We start from the raw sequence: 24,865 nt of genomic DNA, 5'->3' as shown, positions 1-24,865 counted from the left end.
TTTGGAGCAAGATTTTGATTTTCACTAATGTGCATAACTAATGATTTTCTGTAAATTTTCTGGTATTAGGGTAAACTCCGGCAGATTTTCTTTTAGTCTTTCAAAGTTTTCCTTTAAAAATTTTGAAATAGCACTTGCCAGTGGGGGGCTGGGGTATGCCAGGTCTATGGGAAGGGACCTCTCTGAGGAGCTTTGTGAAGCCACTAGTTTGGTGCCTCTAAATTTGTTATTTGTTACACAAAAATAATAAAAAAACACCCTTGAAACTCACCTATAAACTTTTAGTTCTGCGACAGTTCAGGCCAGTGGCCTTATTTCTTCTGCTTCTGCTGGGTGTGTATTTATGTTCCAGTGGCTGCACTGGTGGATCTCCAAAATGTGGTACCTATTTGGAGGGTACAAAGTATATAGGGCCACTACTATCCGATGCTGGAGTGGCAGTTGGCAGTACTGCACCCTGCTCCACTTTTAATAAGCCAGTTCACTGTGTGTGGGCTGTGATGTGGCTGCAGGATGGTAAATGTTGGACTGCAATACACATGGAGGTCCTTGGTGCAGCCGGGGCCAGTGCCTACATTAGACAGTGATACTGGTCATCAATTTGTGAGTCATAGATTTGTATAGACATTCCTGTCGTGAAACGACATCAAGATTTATGTGCTATAAAGTGTTACGGTAGATGGTGTAGTCACAACCCCCACAGTAAAATAAACGTTTTTTTTTTTTCCTCGAGCCTAGCTCGAGGTTAATGGGGGGGGGGGGGGGTGTGACCTGGGTTTCATCAAGAAAGGACAGCAGAATTTCATTTTGGTCTTTAAAAAATTAGTATATTTTTCTTATTGTGGAAAATGAAGAAATATGGACTCTGAACTCTGCAGGAATTTTTTAGGATCACCAGAAGAAAATGTTAATTTGAATGTGTTTTGAATATTATTGTAATATTTCTTTTATGCAATTTAGGGAAACCTCAAGAAAAGAATTTGGGACTTATGAGCTTTTTAATATTTTTCTGGACAGATCAAGAAATTATTTATATATCTGGAACTGTAAATGAACATTGCAAGAGCTATTAAGTGACCTTGTATTTAAATTTCATTTAATTGTGTTGTGTATCAGTTAAATTGATTTCAAGAAGACTCAAGAGAAAAACATTTAAAGATTGTAGATTTTTAATGTAATTGGAAAAAAACTGTAATATTGTGCATTGGTGAAACGCGTGCGGTACATAACTTTCGGATCCGTAGATACTGCACGGGGAGAGATATGTGATGCAATTCCTCTTCCATCAGCAGGTTAGGAAATGACCATATATGGTCATGCAATTGGATTGGTCCTAATAATCTTTCCAATTGGCAAAAAATGGGAATCTAGAGAAATTCGGTGTCCTATTGGTTAATTGTGATTTGTCCATTTCTGGCCTTCTGCCGGCTTTGCATGTGTGATGCTTGTTATTGGCGTCTTTACCATTTGACCGTCCTCGCGAGCAGGTGTGTTCGAGGTCTAGCTCTGTCGGGGCTACAGCCTCTCACGGTAAGCACTATTTTTCTAATTCATTTGTATTTTCTTTAATTTAAATTCATTCTTATGTTTCAGCCTTTGTCACCTTTAATATAACTTTCCGTGATAATGTAAAATTTTTATTTTGTGTGCCGGAGTTTCCTCTAGATTACCATATTCACCATAACTGAGTTTTAGTAGGACTTAGCTGTTAGGGTAATCCATTACATGTTGTCTTCGAAGGCAAACCTTTTTCTGGCTTAATATTTTGTTATTACAGGTAAATGTAACATTCTCTCTTGAATAACATATTGTATTAATTTTGATTCTTTCAAGATGCCTCCATTCCCTCTGTGAATCTATGATGAAAGTGTATTGCATTTATTTTAAAAATTAATTGTTAACTACTCTGCCATCTAGTTGTTCCTTTTATTTGTAATTGTATCTTTTAATCTGTCAATATTATGAGTTCGAGGTGGATGATTGTGAACCTTTTCTTCCCCATAATGTCATACCTTCCCGCGGACCTCAATAGAGCTCCAACACGTTCCACAATCCTTCCTTAGATGTCGTTTATTAGACCTGTAAGTTATGTTTATAAGTTAACTGTTATGTTTCCAAGCTTAGATGTGAAACCCCTGCTACATTGATATTTTTCTATTTTCCCTAATTATTATTATTATTATTATTGTTGTGTTCATGCTCATGGCCTAATTCATGTTTTCTTATTCTAACTCATACTATTATTATTTTTTTAATTCGTATTTCATTCATAATATTATTTTCTGTGTTTATTATTATTATTTATGTGTACGCAACCGAGCGCAGCAACATTGTGCATTTTATTATTATTATTGGTATATGTGCTCCTAAGGTGCTACAGACAGGTCTTATGGTGATGATGGGACAGAAGAAGGCTAGGAGTGGGAAGGAAGCAGCCGTGGCCTTAATTGAGGTACAGCCCCAACCTTTGCCTTGTGTGAAAATGGGAAACCATAGAAAACCATCTTCAGGGCTGCCGACAGTGGGGTTCGAACCCACTACCTTCGGAATACTGGATACTGGCTGCACTTAAGCGACTGCAGCTACTGATCTCAGTAATCAAGTAATCCTGGTGAGGGTCCGATACAATGGAACCATACTCTAGTTTGGGTCTTACCAGGGACTTATATGCTCTCTCCTATACACCCTTCCCTTTATTTAGAATCCCATTTATGTGATTACCCCAATGAAGATTTTTCCTTATATTATCACCTAAGTACTTACAGTGATCCCCATAAGGAACATTCACCCCATCAACGCTTTTTCAATTTTCATTCTCCCAACTGCTAGTTCCACCTCTAGCATTGTAATGTCTCTTTGTTCTTCTTAAGTCCACACCCTGTACTTCCAGCATCTTTTCTGCTCCATTTCCAAATTTAATAGTTTATAAAAATATTCTTTACAATTTTTTCGTGCCTTTTCTCGCTGTGTTAATAACTTTCCACCCTCCTCTTTCACCAACTTGATGTATACTTTTTCTTTCCTCTTACTTCTTATAAGTCCATACAGCATCCATTTACTTTCCACCTCTCGTGAGAGTCCTTCCCAACTTTTCTTCAGCTACCGTACTGCTTGTTGGCTTGGTGATGAGTAGAAACTCTCCAACTGTTCATGTAAGAATTGGAGATGAGGAGATGGATATTGTAGACAACTTCCAGTATTTAGGTAGTGTTCTGTCATCAGACAATACCATACATCAAGAGATTAGCAACAGAATACAGAAAGCTTCCAAATTCTATTACGCTGTGTTCAAATACTTTGGGATGAAACATTTTTTGTTAGTTTCCAAGATCAGTTTGTACAAAATATTTCATATCTAGTACCTATATTGACGTATGGCCTAGAAGCAGCAACACTTACTGGACCAACACAGAGTCATCTTCAGGCAACAGCAATAAAGTTCTTCCGTTCTTGTCTACAAAAAACAAAAATGGATAAATTAGGAATGTGGATATTGCAACAGCTTGGATTGGAAAGAAGCTTGCTGGTGACTCTAGAAGTGAAGAGATTGCAATGGTATGGTCACATGAAAAGAATGGACCCTCACAGGACTCCTTGAACATACTCTGACCACAATGTTCCTGGGAAGAGACCAAGAGGAAGACCTCGTGATGTTTGGTGTAGTGGGTGGGTACTGCTATCATACTATAGTGGGTGATGTACTATTATACAATAGTGATAGGTAATCTGAAATTCGTAGAGCGGAGTATAATAAGATATTAGCAGTACCGTAGAAAGCTCAGTGTACCAAAGTATAGTAGTGAAATAGATAATGTGAATAATAATAATAATAATAATAATAATAATAATAATAATAATAATAATAATAATAATAATAATAATAATACTAATAATAATAATAATAATAATAATAATAATAATAATAATAATAATAATAATAATAATAATAATTGTTACGGAGCTTTCCGTGGTAGGTAGAGGTGAAAGAAGGTGCGGGTGTGAATAGGTCTCCAACTATGGAATTAAAGTTAAATGTAAAATTTAACAAGGTTATATTTTCTTTTTAAAATAAAGAAATAACAAACATGGCAGGTACAGAGTAGCAAGTCAAAAGGGTAGTTACAATATTTACAGAATTTGGGCTCAGCGCCCTTGCTTCACCATTCGTGGGCAATCAGCCCAACCTTACTTCAAAATAAGTTTTACCAGAGGGGCAGAAAACCCCATTCATGTTCAGGAACATTTGCTCCAAATTACACTGAAAAGCCTCCACGAGGCATACAACACTCAATTTTCAAAAAAAAGAGAGCCACTCGCTCTCAACTCTAAGCCTCTCAAAGGCCACACCAAACTCCACCTTCAAGTTGTCCTCACTGGACATAGACACAGGGGTAAAATACCCAACCTACTGAGGTCTATTAAATGAAAAGGGGTAATTACATGACCTCCAAAATAACAATTTGAGAGGAGGCGATCTGCTCTCCTAATACACTTTGTTTTTAAAACCTAATTTGGCTCTAGGCCACTGATGCAAGGGCTAATCCCATACTACGGAGGTGACTTAAGAAAAGAAACAAATTTACATAATGTTAAGGAAGAATAGGTTGAGAAAATAAGTTCACCTCAAAACAATATGAGTGGGAGCTCGAGAGGGTAAAGCACTCTCTATCCCAATACGTAGTTTAAAAGATAGAATAGATACCAGTTTCTTTACATTTTTAAGGAAGGTTACATAACGGAAAAACTTCGGACCCGCCCCGAGAGTTAAACTGCTGAGCTAGCAAAGAAAGAAGTTATTAATTGGCCATTACCTGGTTGTTGACCGCTGCCGGAGAATGAGGCGCTTCCCGCCCCCTGCTATGTACTATACACACTGAAAGATGGAACAGAAGTGGCGCAGAGACCCTAAAATCAGCAGTTTATATACTCTCGCGGAAGGTTCTAGGCGTTAGGGGAATGAGAACACCCGCCCACAATCACTTTATTGGAGAAAAAAGAGAAACCCCTACACAAGATGAAGAAGAAACACATTATTGGTGGAAAATTAATTTCAGAAATTCGGGATTGGCTAGATTTAAAACAAGGGGAAAGAAAGGGGTAATATTGCCAACTTAACCAATGACTGAAAGAAATTTAACAAAGAACAAACTTTTGAAATAAAATTTTCTCCAAAGAACAGTTCTTTTTCTTCGCACTAGGGTGCACTATTGTAGTTCTTCAGAAGTGTCCTCTAGAAGAGAAAGTTCACACTTCTTACTTCAAGCAAAACAAAAACACATCAAAATGACACAGTTCTAAAACTCCAAAATTTACAGGTAGTGACATCTTCTGAGAAACTTGAAAATTAATACCGTCAATAAAGTTCAGACTTCCTCCAGCAGAGGAGTTTCAACAGGCGCAACTTTTAAATTAACGGCTTGGAGGTGTACCGCCCGGTACAATAATAATAATAATAATAATAATAATAATAATAATAATAATAATAATAATAATAATAATAATAATAATAATGAATGATTTAAACCAAGGAAACGCACAGTGAGAAGGAGCTAGGCCAATAGAAAGACCAAACAGATAATGATGTGAATAGAATATATATTTAACAATAAAACATAACAAGATAAATACAATCGAAGATAAATTTATAACAAATGGTGAAAGATGAATATACCAGAGTAGAGAAAAATCCGAAAAGTGTGCCACATTTACAAATTGAATATCCAAAAATGCATAAGGGCAAAGACTAATAAATAATTTACCAACGTACAATAAATATAACAACTAAATAGGACAGCAGGAGTAAAGATCAGAGAGAAAAGAAGGACAAAAGAAAGGGGGAAGGGAAGTGACATAAGGATTTGGGCGAAGAAAGGATTTTCTTTACCGGGTTATTCCAAGATTTACCAATTTTTTCATAAGTCCAAGAAGACATCTGAAATGATTATAAATAATTCATAATTGTCCGTAGCGCATGTTCGTATAGTGATGCAGTCTATGAGCTTTAAAATGTAGCATACCAACTCGACGGAAGAAAATTTGAACTGGCAAGAGACCAGAAGAAAATTAAAGTCCAAATGAAGATAAATTACAATAAGTCTTGCTCACCAAATAGCTTGAAGACAGAGTCCAGATGGAATAGACATGATTACAAGAGGCACAGTAGTTTGGCACTCCACCACTCCGCTATGAAACCCGACTCAAATGTGGAGAAGCGGAGCGGGCAATATATAGTGGAATAGAATATTCCAGATAAGTAGAGAAGGCTACAAGCCATTGAGTTCGAGAAACATGAGGTCACGTGTACACACAGCGCACAGACAACGGCGAAGTGCAGCGAGGATGACGTAATCACACTGGTAGAGCACAGGTGAGCGGAGGGCTTGATGCGGCGAGGACGAGCTCGAGGCGAACAGCAGTATGTAAGGTATGGAAATGTGCTGTAGATACGGCGATCGTAATATTGGGAAAAACAGATATTGAAGGATCTTGAAATTAGAGATGTGAACTGGCGTCACATATATTAGCATTATCTGTGGATGGATAAGAAAAACTGGAGGAGGCTGATACACAACTGCACCCAGCTTGCTGGGGTGAAGAAATGATGATGATGATGATGATGATGATGATGATTGCTGCTTTTCTACATCTCCTTTTATTTTTCCTGACATTTCCTTTTGCCTTCTTCTTTCTTTTTTGTCTCTGTTCCATGCTTGCCATGCTTTCTTCCTTTTTTCCACTACTTCCTTTATCTTCTCATTCCAACAGCGTGTCTCCTTCAGTAGTGTCTCGCTCTAAAGGGCAGAGGGGCACATGCCCCTCCAGCTAAGTACATAACTGTTAAGGCATGGTTTTATAAGTACTGACAATTTAAATGATGATGCATTCAGTTTTGATATCAGGTGCCGCATGCAGCTAGTGTGTCAGTTTTCATCAGACACGTACTTTGCTTCCTCTGGTGGGCTCTTTGTTGCCCTTTGCTGTTGACCCTTTCTTAGGTAAATTTCATTCGCGTCTGTTTAGAACAAACTATTTTCTAACATGCACAGAATGAGAGAATTGGGTCATTACTGAAGCCAGCCCGCTACAATTCTGAAAATACACGAAGGCTTATCGCACTGAGCAAAACATCCATTTCAAATTCGTGTTCAAGTCTGTTGTCTGCAGCCTGATAAACGTGCTGTAGTGGCTAATGAAATTGGTCAGTATCCTATTTTGTAATATTTAGTGTGGTGTTGTTAAAAATGCAGCTGTTATGTGTTATGTGCTGATATATAGAATTCCTATGAAGAGTCGCGTATGGTATATCACATAGGTATAATTAACCTGTGAATTCTGTGAGTAATATTTTAAGTAAACCTTTTTTTGCAACTGTCGCTAACTGAATATATCGAGAAAAAGACACTCGGTCGCCCAACACCTCGTTGACAACTAGAAGAATTTGCAGAAAATAAAAGGCGCGAATATCGACAAAGATTCCAGTCAGGAGTGTATTCAGAGAATGAGTGGTTGTGTGGCTGTGATTCAAGGAATGCATTTTTCTGTTTTCCATGCATGTTATTGGGACATGACATGACTTGGACGAAAACAGGAGTAACAGATCTCAAACAATTGAAAGAAAAATTAAAAAGCACAAAAGTTCCTCCCAACATAGCAATTCATGCATGAAATTAGATGTGCTAGGGAAAGTTAATATATCTAGGTAGTGAGTCAACTGGATTCTGCATATCCCCAATCCGTTAACGAACACAATGATCAGGTTAGGAAAAATAGGCACATATTATGCAGAATTATTCAGTGCATAAGATTATGTGGTGTATTTGAAGCAGCACTACGTGGTCATCATCAGAGAGAAAATTCTTTAAATCGTGAAATTTTCAAAGGTCTCATTAATTTTACAGCTGAAATAGATGTAGCTACGAAAGAGGACCTGGCCAAAGCTTCTGTATTTAAAGGTACATCAAAGACCATTCAGAACGAGCTTCTCGTCTGTGTGCTGAATGTGTGTAGGAAATAAATGATTCAGAAATTGGGGAATCTCAGTTCGTTGCAATAGAAGCAGGTGAAACAATGGAAGTTTCAAACAAATGTCAACTGGTACTTGTTTTTCGATATGCATTAGGGGACCATGTCCATGAAAGGTTTTGGGGGTTCATCAGTCCAAATGACAAGACAGCAGATGGATTGAGTAATGTCTGTTACAGAAAATTAATCCCTATTATGGGACATACCACATGAACTTACTTGTCAGAGTTATGACTGAGCCAGCCTGATAAGCAGAAGGACAGGAGGTGTGCAGGCAAAACTGAAAGTACAGTGTCCTAATGTACATTATATTCATTGCTATGGACACCAACTAAATTTGACACTGCAGAATGCTTGTTCGTAAAATCCCCAAGTCAAATTATTTTTCTGTAACCTGTCCGCAGTCCCAACTTTTATTTCCAACTCGCCTCACAGAAGTGACCTCTTGAATGAAATAATGAAGACTAGACTCCCTCGTACAATCACTACTCGCTGGAAATACAACATTCATATGGTGAATGTACTTTACGAGAATAGAGAGAAACTGATTGAGTGCTTTTGTAGAATAGATGCTTGTTTGTTGTTTAAAGGGGCCTAACATATAAGGTCATCGGCCCTTTGTAGATTAGAAGAGGAAGGTAAAATGTCTATTAGCGGAAATGAAGCCAGTGGACTGTACCGTGCTCTCGAGGATACTATATTCATATTCTGGTTGTCTGCTTTTCACAAAATTAATGCCGCATGTAGACATACTGTACAATCAACTACAGTTGCTGGTTGATTGTTGAAGGGAGCAGATGTGTTTGTGCAGTGATGGGTATTTCCTAATCAGCTTGGCGAGCAGCAATCGGGACATGGGCAAGCAGGCAGGGGCTGCAGAGTGTGTGCTGGAATGCGGACCTGCAGCAGGCAGTTGCCTGGGAAATGTTGTATCCTTGGCACTCATTACCACATTATACGTTATAGGAGGCTTTGAGTTAAACCTGCGCCCTGTTCAACCAGCTTCAGAAGAGATAGTGTTTGTGAACGTGAAGTGTATGGGGTGTAAGAGTAACTTAAGATCTGGTGCTAAGTGTGATATGTGTGGAATGTGGTTTCATTTCAAGTGTGGTAAGCTACTGGTCCTGGACAGTGATAAAGTTGATGATGCTTGTTGTTTAACTCTTTCCGGTCTAACTGCAAGCATAGCTCGCAGCGGCCGAAATTACGTTCAGGCCGCGCTGCGTGCATAGCCCGTAGTAAGGTTTGACAATTCACTAAAAATCGAGAATGAGCTATGCACACATTCTGGTGGTTACATCATGTTTCTTCATGTATTAGTTAAGAGAGTATTTAAGCATATGGCAGTGTTATATGTCTAAGTCAGAGAATTTACGATATTTTCAATCAACATGCATCAGTAGATGTTGTCACTCAGTGGCTCTAAGACATGGCTTCTCACGGTAAACATGTGCTTGACGAAAGTGATATTTTCGATATTTTATGATATATTATAAGTTTATGTGCAAATGAACATATTACTGACATATGAATTCGAAAAAACTTCTTACATGTCATTATGACTGGAGTTCGTTTTACGGCCTAGCGCATGTTCCCGCGTATTTCATATTTGCGTGAATACGTAAGATTGTCTATGTATTAGTAAAGTTGTCTGTTTAGAAGACTGTATTTTCTCTTTCCTCAGAAGTTTTTTGTGGTAAATGGAACAATAATTTTACATTTGAGTAACTTTTGACAAAATTTATCAATTAAAATAAAACTTCATAAGAGCTCCCATTTTTTGTTATTGTAATTATTACTATTATTGTTGAAAAATTATTATTTTTATATCGTACTCATTATTGCTGTTGTTTTATAATTGCAATGCACATTTTATATTAGCAAAATAGGATAAATATATTTCAGAAAACTGTTCTTGCTTAGTTATCAGTCAGACCTTAATAATATTATTATTAGTCAGACCTTTTCTCCATTCGCCTAACATGGTATAATATATAAACAATTTCAAAATCTCATGTGATACTTCACATGATACAAACAGTGTTTTTCAAAACTAGATGCTCAAACAAGCACAAAGACAAAAGAATCATGCAAAAATCTCTTACAGGTACAGAGAAATAATGTTTTAAATATCCTTAAAAATGCCCAGTCCAGAACGTTTGTAAGGGATATTAACACCCAGACTGGAATGGGTTAAAGGGGCCTAACATCTAAGGTTATCGGCCCCACAGTGATAAGGAAAGGATGATATATAGCAAGTGTTTCATGAATGGGAATGCAACTAGTGACAAAGCAAAATTTGACGAACAGCAACAGGAATTAAATGTGATTCTCAGTTTGATACAGAACAATTATGAAGTTTTTAATTTTAAATAAAGTATAGAAGTTTGGTGAAGCTTTTGCTAGCAGAAAATAAAGTCTCTGATGAGGAATATCTTGACAATATCCTGAATAAAAATCAAAATTCCTGAAACCCTTTTTTAAAATATATATGAAGACTGAAGGGAGAAAACAAGTCGGTTCCTTCTCTTTGTATAGGAGGGGATTTATTGTGACAACAGATATAGATAAAGCGGAAGCATTAAATAAGCACTACAGAAAGGTTTTCAACCCGGCGGCACAGTTATTCATGGACAATTTTCCAAAAACAAATAATGATTTTCAAATTAAAGCTTCATTATTGCATAAAAGTTTTTCTAAACTCAGAAGAAGTAAATCTTGTGGGCCAGATTCTATTTCTGGAGAGGCACTTAAACTCGGGGGTGAAGCCGATCCTACCATATTTAATAAGAATCTTTAATATATCACTGAACAACACAAATGTTCCAGGAGATTGGAATCTGGCCATTGTAGTTCCTATTCACAAAGGGGGTGGTGATAAGAGCAACTCGAATAACCACACACCTGTAAGTTTGACGTCAATCATATGCAAACAAATAGAGCAATTAATAGTAAATTATTTGAGGTTAAAATGGGACTCTTCTGGAATGATATTTAAGGGGCAGCATGGTTTTAGGGAAGGCTTCTCCTGCGAAAGTCAGCTCTGTTCCGTACGTGAAGATATATCGGGTAAGCTCGACAGTAGGTCAAGGATTGATGCAATAGAATTGATTTTGCTAAGTCATTCGATCTTGTGCCACATGACATCCTCCTTAAAAAGTTAGCGCATATGGGCTTTGACATCAGAGTAGTGAAATGGATACGAGAACTCCTCATTGGAAGAACTCAGAGGGTGCGCGTGGGAGAAACGCTATCTTCTCCAATAAGCGTTACATCTAGTGTGGCTCAGGGTAGTGTTATTAGGCCAATTCTTTTCATACTTTCAATGAATGATACGCCTGATTCGATAAAATCGAAAGTGCGCCTCTTTGCCGATGATTGCATCATATACCAGGAGATAGAGACATAGGAGGACAAACTATTGCTTCAGCAGGATTTAGATATGATTGAAAAATGGGCATGTGAAAATCAAATGAAAATCCACAACGGAAAAGGCAAAAAATTGTGTTTCAGTAAAAAGAAAATGACAGGAAAGAGGGAATTATGAAATTAGAGGAGAAAGTGTTGTCGAAGTTGATGGTTGTAAGTACTTAGTTAGGTGTTACTATTAGAAAAGACTTAAACTGGTCAGAGCAAATGGAAAATGTAGGTAAGAAATCCTGGGGATCGTTACATTTTATTATGCAGATTCTCAAGAAAGCTAATTCTGGTGCCAAAAGTAAAGCTTATAAATGCTTGGTAAGATTGAATCTCGAATATGGATCTGCGTGCTGGGATCCATACAGGGTGGGTTTAATAAATTACCTAGAAAAAGTTCAAAGAAGAGCGATGCGTTTCGTAACTGGGAATAGGAGGAATACTATTAATTGGGAAAGTCTTGAATCTAGAAGAACTAGAGCTCACCTGTGTGGTCTTTATAAGAGCTATACGGGAAGGGCTGCTTGGAGTAGTATTAGAAATATGTTGGAGAAATAATCATATAGAGAAATGAATTTCATTTTATGGGTCCATATTGAACTTTGATTAAACCAAATTAAAATGATAAGCATAAAATTAGGACCAGAAACCAGCATACGGACGTGGGCAAGTTTTCCTTCATAAACAGGACCATAAGAGATTGGAATAAATTACCTGCAGCAGTCTTTAAGATTTCCTTCTGGTATCAAGTCATTTAAGAAGACCATTAGTGTAAAGTGAAAAGTAAAAATTGTAAATTATGGACATTGAATTTGTGATTTTCTGCTTGGTTTAGATTGTGAAATTGGTAGTTTTTCTTGTGGTATTCCCTTTCCAGGGAATTGGTTGTTGTGCTCATGTTGTTCTAGTTGTTGTTGCTGCTGGGTAATTACCAATGTTTTCAACTTTACTTTATTATCACTTGAAATGTTAAGCTAGTAGTAAGTTCAACCTTTAGTATTGTAAGCTGTAGTGTTAAGCACTGAGAAATTCTTAAGTTTTGTGTGAATTTGTATATGATGATGAGGGATTTAGAATTTTAAACTTAAACTAGTAGTATTTATTGTAATATTTTCTTTCCAGGGATTTGCTGCTTGTATTGTTGCTGTTCTTGTAGAGTAATTATGTTTTTAACTTTACTTCATTATCATTGTAATGTTAAGCAGTAGCAAACTCAATCTTGTATGTGATGATGCTGGATTTAGAATGTTAAACTAGTAGTATTTCTTGTAATATTTTCTTTCCATGAAATTGCTTGTTGTACTGTTGTTGTTTTGTTTGTTTGTTGTTGGGTAATTATGTTAACTTTACTTTATTATTACACTACTGTAAGTGACCATTGCTACCAGGATATTTCCCATTTGAAGACCACACGGAAAGAACGGGGTAAGTCCATTTTTCTCGAAAATGAGTTTATGGCGCATTCTGGTGGCCAGCCATCATGACTACAGATCTGTTGAAATTAATTTCAAATAACGCGGCAAGTCTCCGAGATACAGAGGTTTATAATTTTAGTGGAAACGGGAAGAACATCCCAAGTCCTCCTCCTCACGGAAAGAACGGGGCAAGTCCAAGCGCATTTTGTTCCACAGCTGCTTACAGCAGTTTGGTCAGTTGAGTTGTGAGCGCGCACGTGATAAGTTGTGGTTAAAGTTATTCTGTGTTCTTCTTTCTTATGATAGTGTTTACTGTTAAATTTGAGAATAGTGCGGTTTGTGTGGGATCTCTAAAATGAGTAGATCTTTGGAAGATGATGAGAAGCCATCTGTTCAGCAAGCAGCTAAAAAGAGAAAAAGTTATGGTAGAATGAGTACAGTTTGTAGGGACCTGAGGGTAATGTCTCATGTGTTAGGCAGTGACTGCAAATGTTATTTGTTTGAGTGTTTTAAAATAATCGAACCCCACAGAAAGAGCAGAACTTATCAGGAACTTTAATTTGCTATGTAACTGGAACGATCAATCGTCTTACTTAACCAGCTTATTTTCTATGGCATTAACTGCTCGTAGAAGGCCTAGGCATGATGATTCCAATGCAAGAGATTGCTCTTTCCGTTACATAGTAAGAATGAAACGAAATGGCTATATGAAGGAAATTCCTGTTTGTCAAAAGGCCTTCATTGTTTTGCACGGAATAACAAAGCGCAGATTGGCGACAATACAGTCGAGTATGAAGGAAACAGGAAAATCTCCTAAGGATAAAAGAGGCACACATGGTAATCGGCCATGGAAAATATCCAAAGAAAAGGAGGAAGCTGTTATAAACCACATAGGTTCATTTAAGGGAAGGAAGAGCCACTATGGCAAGGGAAAGACAGAAAAAATTTACCTTCCAGAAGAACTATCAATTAAAAAATGCTATGAATTATATAAAGAAGCATACCCTGAACTTTTAGTTTCATATGAGACCTACAGAAAGGTATTTAACAGCAAATTTAACTTGTCATTTGGGTACCCATGTACCAATACCTGTTCAACATGTGATAAATTTCAAGCAGAATTGAAGACTTTGAATGCAAAACTTTCACAAAATGTCCCTGAACAAGAAAAAAAAGAGATTACAGATACAATTAAATTACTTACTACGGAAAATCAGGTTCACCAGTTAAGAGCTATTACGTTTTATACGAGAAAGCGAATAGCAAGGAAACAAAGTAAAAAGACAGCTGGAATAGAAGCAGTTTGCATGGACTATCAAAAGAACTTACCCCTGCCTAACATCAGAACTAATGATGTCTATTACAAGCGTCAACTGTCTTTCTACAGTTTCAACATTCATCGACTGTCCGACCGTGATGCAGTGTTTTATACTTATACTGAAGATGTAGGGAATAAAGGAGCGAATGAAGTTAATAGTTTTCTGCATAATTATATGCCTGAGGTCCTTGATCCAAAAGTCAGGGTTCTTGTAATATTCTGTGATTCCTGCTCGGGACAGAATAAGAACTACGCAATGTTTTTATATCTTCAAACCATTAAGAGATCAGATAGTGTCAAAATTGTATTTCCAATAAGAGGACACTCGTATATGGAATGCGATAAGAACTTCGGTTTGATAAAAAAGAAGACTGTTGCAGAGGTACCAGATGACTGGGTTAATACATTCCAAACAGCAAGAGTCAATCCAAGGCCTTTTAAAGTAATTCCTGTTGAACAGGAGATTATATGCGATTGGACGACCTTTTTGAAATGCCATTACAAACCAAAGTGTCTTTCAAGACACGACCACTCAGAGAAACTCTGGTTGAGAAGGAAGATAATTTCTTCAAATACAGGACTACTTTCAACGGAGCCTTTGAATATGTAGATTTGGAACGTTCTGGTGATTTACAAGTGGACATGGAACCTGAGTATCAACCACATGGACCTGAAGAATTCTTATGGCCTCAGCGAGCATATAATGGTAAGTATTCTCTAATATGAGACCAAATTTTAAAGGGCAAACCAAAATTAATGTTAGGCAAATAACTAAGTCTAGTGGTATATTTTCAGAGCTCCTGCCAATATCTTATGAGAAATATGCAGACCTTCAAGTACTTCAACAGTTTTGTGGCAAGGAAGCAAAGGATTTCTATTCCAATCTACCTCATAAGGAACCCAAAACCAACCAAACCAAATTACAAAAACGAAAAAGCATGAAGACAGAAAAGAAAACCTACCAAAAAGTGGAATACCCTGAACAAAACAATGTGAACATATTGAACGTTTATGTTCAAAAGTTGATTTAATACATTATTATTATTATTATTATTATTATTATTATTTGTAATCCTGATTTGTTGTGAATACCTTATTTTTAGTACTCATCGCTCAAGGCTTATTGTATTAAGATACATTAATAGTCGGACATTGATGGACTTATCACGTTCTTTCAGTGGCAGAGGTGTACTTCCTTTGAATTTTTACTTTTTTTCATAATTTAACTTTGGTAGTTATTTTTTTTAAATGTACTTCCATTATAAGAAATAAATTTGTCAAAATAACTATATTGCTTAAACTTAATTGGGGTGTTGTAAGTATTTCTTTTTAATGTTGAAAGTTTAAATTTGCTCTCCTGAAAAATTTACAAAATGTGACTTACCCCGTTTTTCCCGTGGGGTCTTCATTTGTAATATATTTGTTAAAAATAAATATAAAAACATGATACAGATTCAGTCCAAATAAAAAAGGCTATTTCTGACTTTGCAAAGTATGTAACACAACGACGTGAAAAAATAGATACAATTGCATGTAATGCCACAGACTACAATCATTCTGATAAAGGACGTAGAGTAAGTGACACAAGGACCATTGCAGCGAAAGAAGTCTGTGACGTTGTAATGATGCAGGTGCATGATAGCTTTGTATTTACTGGTTATACTGAAACTGCAACACTACTGTACTCCGATTCATTTGAAAAATTCTCTACAAACTTTCCAGAAAAAATACCGTATTTCACGGCATAATTGTCGCACTTTTTATACCAAAATTTTCGAAAAAAATTGTAGGGTGCGACCATTATATGATGAATATTTAATACCAGTATTTGCATTACTCAAAAAATGTATTTATAACTAAATTGTATTTGATACAAATTTAAGATGCACGTAATACTCGCGTTTATACATCAAAATAATTAAAATAGTCTAAAACAAAATTCATAATTTTTCGCAACAATTCGGCGAACGTTTTTCCAACCTGAAAATAAAAATGAACGTATTAAGTTAATTTGTCATTAATTTGAGTATTAAAGTTAAAATATTACACTTGTAAAAAATTATCGCTTTGTTGTGAAATGCGGACTTACCGGTACGCAATTTATTCCAAATCTTCGGTGTTGCTATCGCAGGTTTCGCTATCTGATGCGCCGTCCTCGCCTCTGTTAATACCAGTATCAGATTCTTCGTCTCCCTGCCACACTGCGTCATCTTCGGAACCGTCTAGTGCATTCGAAATCCCAGTCCTTTTGAAGCTCTTGGAGACTAGTTCAGGTGGTATAAGATCCCAACTCTTCTTCACCCACGAGCATAACAAGTCCAAGGGTGGACGTCTGATATTTCCGGCGGGCGTCAATTGCTGATCGCCGCTCATCATCCACTCGTTGTAAAATCGACGTAAGTGGTCTTTAAAGGGTTTATTAACACATACGTCTAGTGGCTGCAAAGCAGATGTTAGGCCACCAGGAATGACTATCTGTCGTGTCTTATTTGTAGTGAGAATTTGCTTCACTTCGTTCACGAGGTGACCTCGGAAACTATCTAAAACAAGCAGAGCTGGTTGTTTTAGTAGTGCACCAGGTCTTCTATTCCACACAGTTTTAATCCAGTCCAGCATGAGTTCTACGTCCATCCAACCCTTTGGTTGCACTCGTACATGAATTCCACGGGGAAACTGTATATTCTTAGGCATCGTTTTCCTCTTGAAAATGATGTAAGTCGGCAACTTTCTCCCGTCAGCTGTAATGGCTAGCATTGCCGTGCATCGCAACTTCTCACTACCGCTGGTTTTCATTAATACACTCCGTGATCCTTTTAGCACAATAGTGCTGTTGGGAGGCATATCAAAAAAGATTGGAGTCTGATCGGCATTACCGATTTGAGAAAGCAAGTACGAAGTTTCCTTGCGCAAACGTATGACAAATCGGTGAAAATTTACAATCTTGTCCGTGTAATCAGCAGGCAACTTTTGGCTTAGTGTTGTTCTCCTTCGCACTGACAGATTGTGTCGTCGCATGAACCCCTTAATCCACCCACGAATCGCCTTAAACTGAGTTACCGGTATGTTGTGTTTGCGCGCTACCTCCTGTCCCTTAATTTGTAACATTTCATATGATACACTGCAGCCATTGTTACGTATTTCACTGACGTACCTAAACACTTCTTCGTCAATTATAGGAAACTTCCCTGTTTTAGGACCTCTAAACGTGCGTCTAGAAGGGTTTGTGCTTTTTAGCTTGTTTTTTACTTTCCGCCAGTCACGCACCAAATTTTCACTCACAGAAAATTTTCTTTCTGCAGCTCTGTTCCCGTGCTGTTCAGTGAAGGCAATTACACTTAGCTTGAAGCCCGCAGAATAGTTTCTATATTTACCCATAATCGCTTATAAATGCTTCACACGTTAATGTTTTGCGATATAAATGACTTTCCGTAATTGTTCACTATTAAAATAAATTATTTCTGCAAACACCCAAAACACAAATAAAAAACTTAAATTCTCACGCACACATGTCTACAGTAATCACGTAAATCTAAAACAAATAAATGCATCTGTGATCTGTCCATTCCAGAGCAGCCAATACTGTTAGGCAGCAAGGAAGCATGCAACAATTTATCAGTTTAGCTCGTTGGTTGCGACACACTACTGCGCTTGCGCAAAGCTCGCAAACCGGAGCTCTAGCTAGCACGGTGTAGATCTACTGTATAGTTGACTGTATTCCGAGACGTCAGTAACGAACATTCATTTTTTTCAATTTCTTTTAAACATACGGTAATTAGGTTAATATTTCGTCCCAGTTATTGATGATTTTACATTACATTACTGACGAGTTTATAAAATAAAACTTTAATAGCATTGGATAATAATTATCTTGACTGCTTGGATAAAAGTTTTCATCCCATGCCCGGACACTTATGACGTAGTAGTAAGATAAGAGTCTAGCGATGACAACTGAGACATCGTAAATAATTCGGCTGAATAATTCCGTGGAAATCTGCGTTATCGTCTTGGATTTCACTTCGTGCGCAATAACACAGGAGCCGGCCCCATGGTGTAGGGGTAGCGTGCTTGCCTCTTACACGGAGGCATCGGGTTCAATTCACGGCCGGGTCAGGGAATTTTACCTGTATCTGAGGGCTGGTTCGAGGTCCATTCAACCTACCTAGCCGGTATTTCCTGGCGACGTTGCCGATAAGCGATAACTTACAGCCTTACGTATTTCAAATGGGAACTCATAATATGTAGGTGGTGAATAAATAGTACACTGTCTCGCGACCACGTTGTCAAACTGCCGATAGCCTACCGGTAAGCATAATATGTAGGTGGTGAATAAATAGTACACTGTCTCGCGACCACGTTGTCAAACTGCCGATAGTCTACCGGTAAGCCATGCGTCGTACATATACCGGTATTATTTATTTATACGTTGTGCAACATGTCGCAAACGTGACTGTGTTGTCAAATTGCCCATAAACCATACACGTATTTAAATTGCGCATTCATGTGCAACTTACGTTGCAGTTCCATTTACCTTTTAACCAGATTAGTGAACAAAATTTGGACGTGCGACGATTATGTAATTAAAGGTTTAAAGTCCGATTTTTGTATTGAAAATCAAGGATGCGACGATTACGCGGTGGCGACGATTATGCCGTGAAATACGGTATTAAAGATGGAATTAGAAGTGATTTATAAATGGACAGATTTCTGGCAAGTCGAAGGAGCTTTACCATTCCTCGCTTTTATTTTAGAAAATAATATCAAATCAACGTTCAAAGGAATGCTAAAGCTCCTCAGAATAATTGTGACAATACCCATGTCCATAGCCGAAGCAGAGCACTGTTTCTCAATACTGGCTCGTGTTAAGACATTTCTATGCAATACAATGACTGAAGAATGACTGCTCTAGCAATGATTCCTATTTTGAAAGACCTCATTTACGATATGCCTTACTTTAACGATAAAGTCATTTCTAAGTTTGGATTTACGGCATAGAAGAATGGAATTTGTGTTTAAATAAAGGAACAGCCATCGTCGAACAATGCACAGGTCCTATCGTATTCTTCATTTGTATGGCCAGGGTGAGTAGACTGTACTTCATTCGTCCAGTAGACTCAGTAGTAGGCCTATCAGTCGGTACAGTAATTAGAATGGACTTACAGTTACCCGGCCATCCAAATCACCAAATGGTGATGAACTACGGGATCAACATTTACCAGTTCCCGTTTACAATTGAATTATTAATGATTAGCAGTATTAGAACCAACAGTTTTGTGTATATTAATACATGAAAGAGTCTCGATGATGAGCATACTCAAGAGTTATTTTCAAATTTACTCATAATTTCATCCTAGTTTTTAATGTCAATTTGTATATATTTGTTTCATTTGTTTTATGTCAATTGAGTGCATGTACATTTGTTTATTTATTAGATGTTTTACATTAAGGCCGAAGATGGCCAGCCCCGGCTGAAACTAATCCCTAATTAAATTTAGAACGTTGCATATTATAGTATCGAAAGGTGGACCGTTACTACATTCATTTAATAATTATATTTAACTCCTAACATTGCAAATGAGTGAGCGAATCCATGAGGGTTAATTCAGCCATTGCTATCAATAATTTCTTTTTCCAGTTTTTCAAGGAATTCCTTATTATCCTCTTCTTTGTTTCCAGTCTGGCGTGTATACACTTCACTGAAGTCCATCAGTCCATTTTTTTCATTTTCATTCAAACCCTTATTATCCTATTGCTTATGCAATCTACTGTTTCCACACAATTTTCAAGGGTTCTCTTATTTATCATCTCCACTCCATTTCTTGTCTCTTGTACACTGCTGCAATACATGTATTCCTTCATTTTCTTTCTTCTTTACCCCTCCCACTTTACTCAGTCCCATCATTACTAAATCATCTTTCTCCATAAAATCAATGAAGTATTCAGCTTTCCCTATCACGGTCACCACATTCATAATTCCATAATTCCCACCTTCATGGTGTTAATTACTGGTCGCCCACTTTTCACAGTTCCTTCAGCATCCTAAGAGCTTCGCATTGATTGTAGGGTATGCCCTAATGTTTTCTGAGGTTGGTTTCATTGTATCATCATAACTATAGCTTATTATTACAATGTGTTTGCCACACCCAAAGGCTTTTGTATATAAAAGGAGAGAAAGTGTGCCTGTTGAAGGAAAGAAGCATGTACCAAAGTCGTATTCATTAGAAACAAAGAAGTTTTGGATCACTATGAGAAAGGTGAGCATATTGTTGACATTCAGCTTGTTTTAGGACTTAGTGAATACACTGTGAGAGCTATTTGTGACAAAGCGGAATCAATTTGATAAACTGCTCAAACTTCTACTAACTTAAGTGTGCCTAGTATGACAAAATTTCGCTCGGAAGCGATGTAAAGAATGGACTGGATTGAGCATCACAACCAACAACACATGCCTCTCTCTGGAGCTGTTCTTCAAGCTAAAGCCAAGAGCTTGTACACAGAGTTTTGTTTATTATCGTGTGTTTCAGTGTTAAATTTTTAAGTGTATAAAGTATGCCTTAAAATGCATTTCAGAAACATGATAACGGTTATTTTTTGTAAAAATACTAAGAAACTTAATATGTGAGTAAACGGAAACCTAACCCTATATTTTACGTATACAATGATTCGTGATTTACGTGAATTTGGTATGCACGGCAATCCCGCAGAATGTAACTATCGTCTATAATGAGGTCTACCTGTGTTTTTTCTCTAATCAAACACCCTGTGAGAATGGCCACCACTATTCAAATTCTGCTATAGTGAGGAGGCAGTTCTTAAACACAAGTCATGATTTAGGCACCCCTGAAGAAAATGTTCTTCATATTCAACAGTCCAATTCTCTAATTGGCCAAATCCTCAGCAATTCGTCTCATTTGAGGTTTTAATATGATGGTGAGATGTATACATCTCGAAGTGCCGGGTTGAGTGGCTCAGACGGTTGGCGCTGGCCTTCTGACTCCAACTTGGCAGGTTCGATCCTGGCTCAATCCAGTGATATTTGAAGGTGCTCAAATACGTCAGCCTTGTGTAGGTACTGTAGATTTACTGGCACGTTAAAGAACTCACGTGGGACAACATTCTGGCACCTTGGCATCTCCGTCAATAGTAGTTAGTGGGACGTAAAAGCAAGAATATTATTTTATTATTGTTATTTACATCTCACTGTGATCCTGTTCAATTTGTGTTGCATATCCTAGCTATCTTCAGCTTTTTCCTTGGAGTACTAAACACTGGGAAATAAAATATATGGAGCTTACCTCATTTCTGTTTGTAAGTCGGTGTATACCACTTACAGATGAAGAATCGTCCTGAATTCTAACATTCTGAAATCTAACTGAAACACACAGATTACATTGTAAATCAATGAAAGGGGAAATATACACACAAACATGAAAATAAATATTTCAAAGAAGTGTTTACAGAACATGATAGCAAATAGCAGAATGTAAATTAAAAGAATTGGACAAAACAATTATCTATCTTCTTTTCATGTCTTGGTCAACTTAATTTCCAAATTATAACTTAGAATTTCAAAGTTGATTCTGTATTGACATTAACAATATGTATAAATTAATTCTTAAAAATAATTTATTATAAAGGTTTCACCTATTCAATATTCAAAATCAACCTTTTACAACTAAAAACTCACACCTAAAACTAGAGGCCTTCTTATGGCCATCCTCAACTAGATTCTATTAAATATTTTAATCAAATACAGTGACATGTTAAAAACATGATATATAATTAAAAAATTGCACAAATTAAAATAATTAGGCTCATTATACTATAAAAATGTGTGATTGTTGCTTGCTTACTTAAAAAGTTCTTGGATGATTAAAACTTAGTCGATAATCATTTGATTAACACATATAATGCATATATTCTAGGTTCTCAGGATATACATATTAAACATTTTTTAAATAAATTAAAATACAATGGCTCATTGTTCCATAAGTAGAGGCTCCTGTTTGTGGTGAAACATTTTGCCTACTTTCGTCATTTTTATAAAGTTATTTTGGTGTATTTTTTGGTATGTTATGCATATCAAGGGAGCCGACAACAAAATATTATGAGACGAACAAGCTATCCTTCAATGATGGTCAGACTATTTTTCAGATATCAGCAACAAATAATTCAATCATTCACCGATTGCAAGCTCTGATCCCGTCTATGGGCCCATGTCTTTGATTATGGCAGAGGAAGTAATGATTGCCATAAAGAAGATGAAGAATGGAAAGGCAACTTGGCCCAGATGACGTACCAGCAGAAAGCTGACTGGCAAGCCTGCTGCAGAATTCCTTATCACACTCTTCAATGATGCTTGATGATGCTTGTTGTTTTTAAGGGGCCTAACATCTAAGGTCATCGGCCCACCACACTCTTCAACCAGATCATCATTGAGAACAAACTTCCCCATGCATGGACAACTAGCACAACAGTCCCAATCTGGAGGGGTAAAGGAGACATGAGCAACTGCTCAACATACCACCCTATTCGACTCCTCTGCCATACACTGAAGATATTCAAATAAGTGCTGGACAACAGGCTCAGAAACATTGTCACAGTAACATCCAACCAGTGTGGATTTGTTAAGGGCTGCAGCACCATCGATGCAATCCATGCCACACATCTATTGATGGAAAAACATAGGGAAGTGTAGACATAGGGAGGTGTAAACATAGGGAGTGTACACATGGCATTTCTGGACCTAGAAAAAACATTTGACCAAGTCTCACATGACCTCATCTGGCGAGCTCTTTGTAGTCATGAAGTCCCGGAAGCCTATGTACGCTGGGTACAACTTATATATCACAATACAACTAGTGTGGTCCGGAGCCCAGCTGGAATCTCCCCGCCTTTTGATATCACCGTGGGTGTACATCAGGGCTCAGCTCTATCACCATTATTATTTATTCTCTGCTTGGATACAGCAATGGCTGACATACAGACAATGCATCCCTGGACCCTTTTTTATGCAGATGATGTGGTATTTGCCCAACAAACACGCCTTGGACTCCGATGCCAGACACAAACTTGGAACGACAAATTAGCTGAGAATGGTCTGCGCCTCAACACCCAGAAAACCAAATATCTGGAATGTGGCCCCCAAACTAGTGGGACCATAAGGATCAATAATCAAGACTTGCAGAAAACCATGCAATTTAAATACATAGGGTCAGTTGTCACTTCGAACTGTGATGCCACTTTTGATACCTGAGCATGGGTAAATGCAGTTTGCCCCAAGTGGAGACAAGTCATCGGAGTCCTCTGCGATTTAAAAAAAAAAAAAAAAAGCCTCACCATCTAAAAGCAAAAATTTACAAGACCGTGGTACACCCAGCAGGTATTTACAGGACAGAATGTCACCCAATGACAAAAAGAAAGAGCAGACTCTTCATACAATGGAAATGAAGATGCTTCGATGGACTCTTGGACTGACTCGATGTGACCACGTAAGAAATGAAGATGTTCAACAAAGGCTTGGCATCGCTCCAATCATGGAGAAAGTGAGGGAAGCATGTCTCCGCTGGTACGGTCACGTTATGAGAAGGCAGGACGGCTCAGTTGCTGAAACAGCTCTCCAAGTTGATCTGGGAGGAATACGACCATGTGGAAGGCCTTTAAAGTGGTGGACTGGACAATATCAAAGCCGATATGCACAACGTTAGTTTAAAACCTGAAGATGTCAGCAATAGGATGAAATGGAGGAGATAGGAGATGTAGCAAAATAGCGGACCCCACACTTTGAGATAAACACCAGGAAAGAGAGAGAATAATTTTGCTAAATTTTATTTCCACTTTACAGCAATAAAAGCTAAACCAGAAGGTAGTTGACAGCATATTTGCAGTAAAATAACACGTTTTATATATATATATATATATACAAGAAACAAAAGTGTTATGCTTCTGTTGAAAACACATATTACACTGTATATCAAAACAAGGATGTTTGAAAGAATTGTATCCTGCCACTTTAACAGGTAAGACCTAGCCTATGTCCACAATAGACACATCAATCTGAAAAAGGCAGAGTTACCACAAGTTCCATATTTCTGGGAGTCAGAGATGTTCTCTTGTCAGACATTATACTGGGTGGGCAAAATAAAACTGGCCTGGAAAATATTTCCAATATGACTGATGCAGGAATGACTCTTGTTAATGAACATCACAGAAAATGCTGGAAATGGACTCATCTGAAGAAATGAAAAACTGAGGATCCAAAATTCCTAACTCCACTTCACTCAGAAACCACCAGTGGAACTCAACATGCAAAGGTTCATCTGGATGCTTTAAAGCATGCACAACAGTAAATTTGTAAGGATACAGGTGCAGGTCATTTTTGATAATGTTTTGACACAACAATTTCGTAATTCCCACTTGCACAGATAAACAGCATTGAGATTTTGTCAGATTTTGTTCTAGGCTTTCCTTCACTTAAGCAATGTTTTCTGGTGGTCAAACTCGTTTTGGACAGTTACAGCTTTTATTCGCTACAGAGCCTGTTTAGCCACTAAGCTTTGCATTGCCGACTTTGCTGGAGGTTTTGCCAAAACACTTCCAGCCTTAAACTCTTGCGCAAAGAGTTCCACACAGGTATTCCATGAATCATGCTTCACATAATATTCAACAATGAACATGCGCTGTTTTATCGTGAGCA

General features: G+C 37.4%; 1 protein-coding gene across 1 annotated transcript in view; it reads right to left on the bottom strand.

Moving 5' to 3' along the window:
* Nucleotides 1-24,865, bottom strand: part of LOC136875948 (uncharacterized) — a 168,581-nt gene that overhangs the window by 32,599 nt on the left and 111,117 nt on the right. The window contains exon 7 of the mRNA XM_067149567.2: nt 21,465-21,541. Coding sequence (XP_067005668.2) covers nt 21,465-21,541 — 77 coding nt within the window. The remainder of the gene's footprint in view (nt 1-21,464; nt 21,542-24,865) is intronic.

This window comes from Anabrus simplex, chromosome 6 (genome assembly GCF_040414725.1).
Source record: "Anabrus simplex isolate iqAnaSimp1 chromosome 6, ASM4041472v1, whole genome shotgun sequence".
Taxonomy (NCBI): Eukaryota; Metazoa; Arthropoda; class Insecta; order Orthoptera; family Tettigoniidae; genus Anabrus; species Anabrus simplex.
Note: the sequence above shows the minus strand (reverse complement) of the source record. Positions and strands in the feature narration are given on the sequence as shown.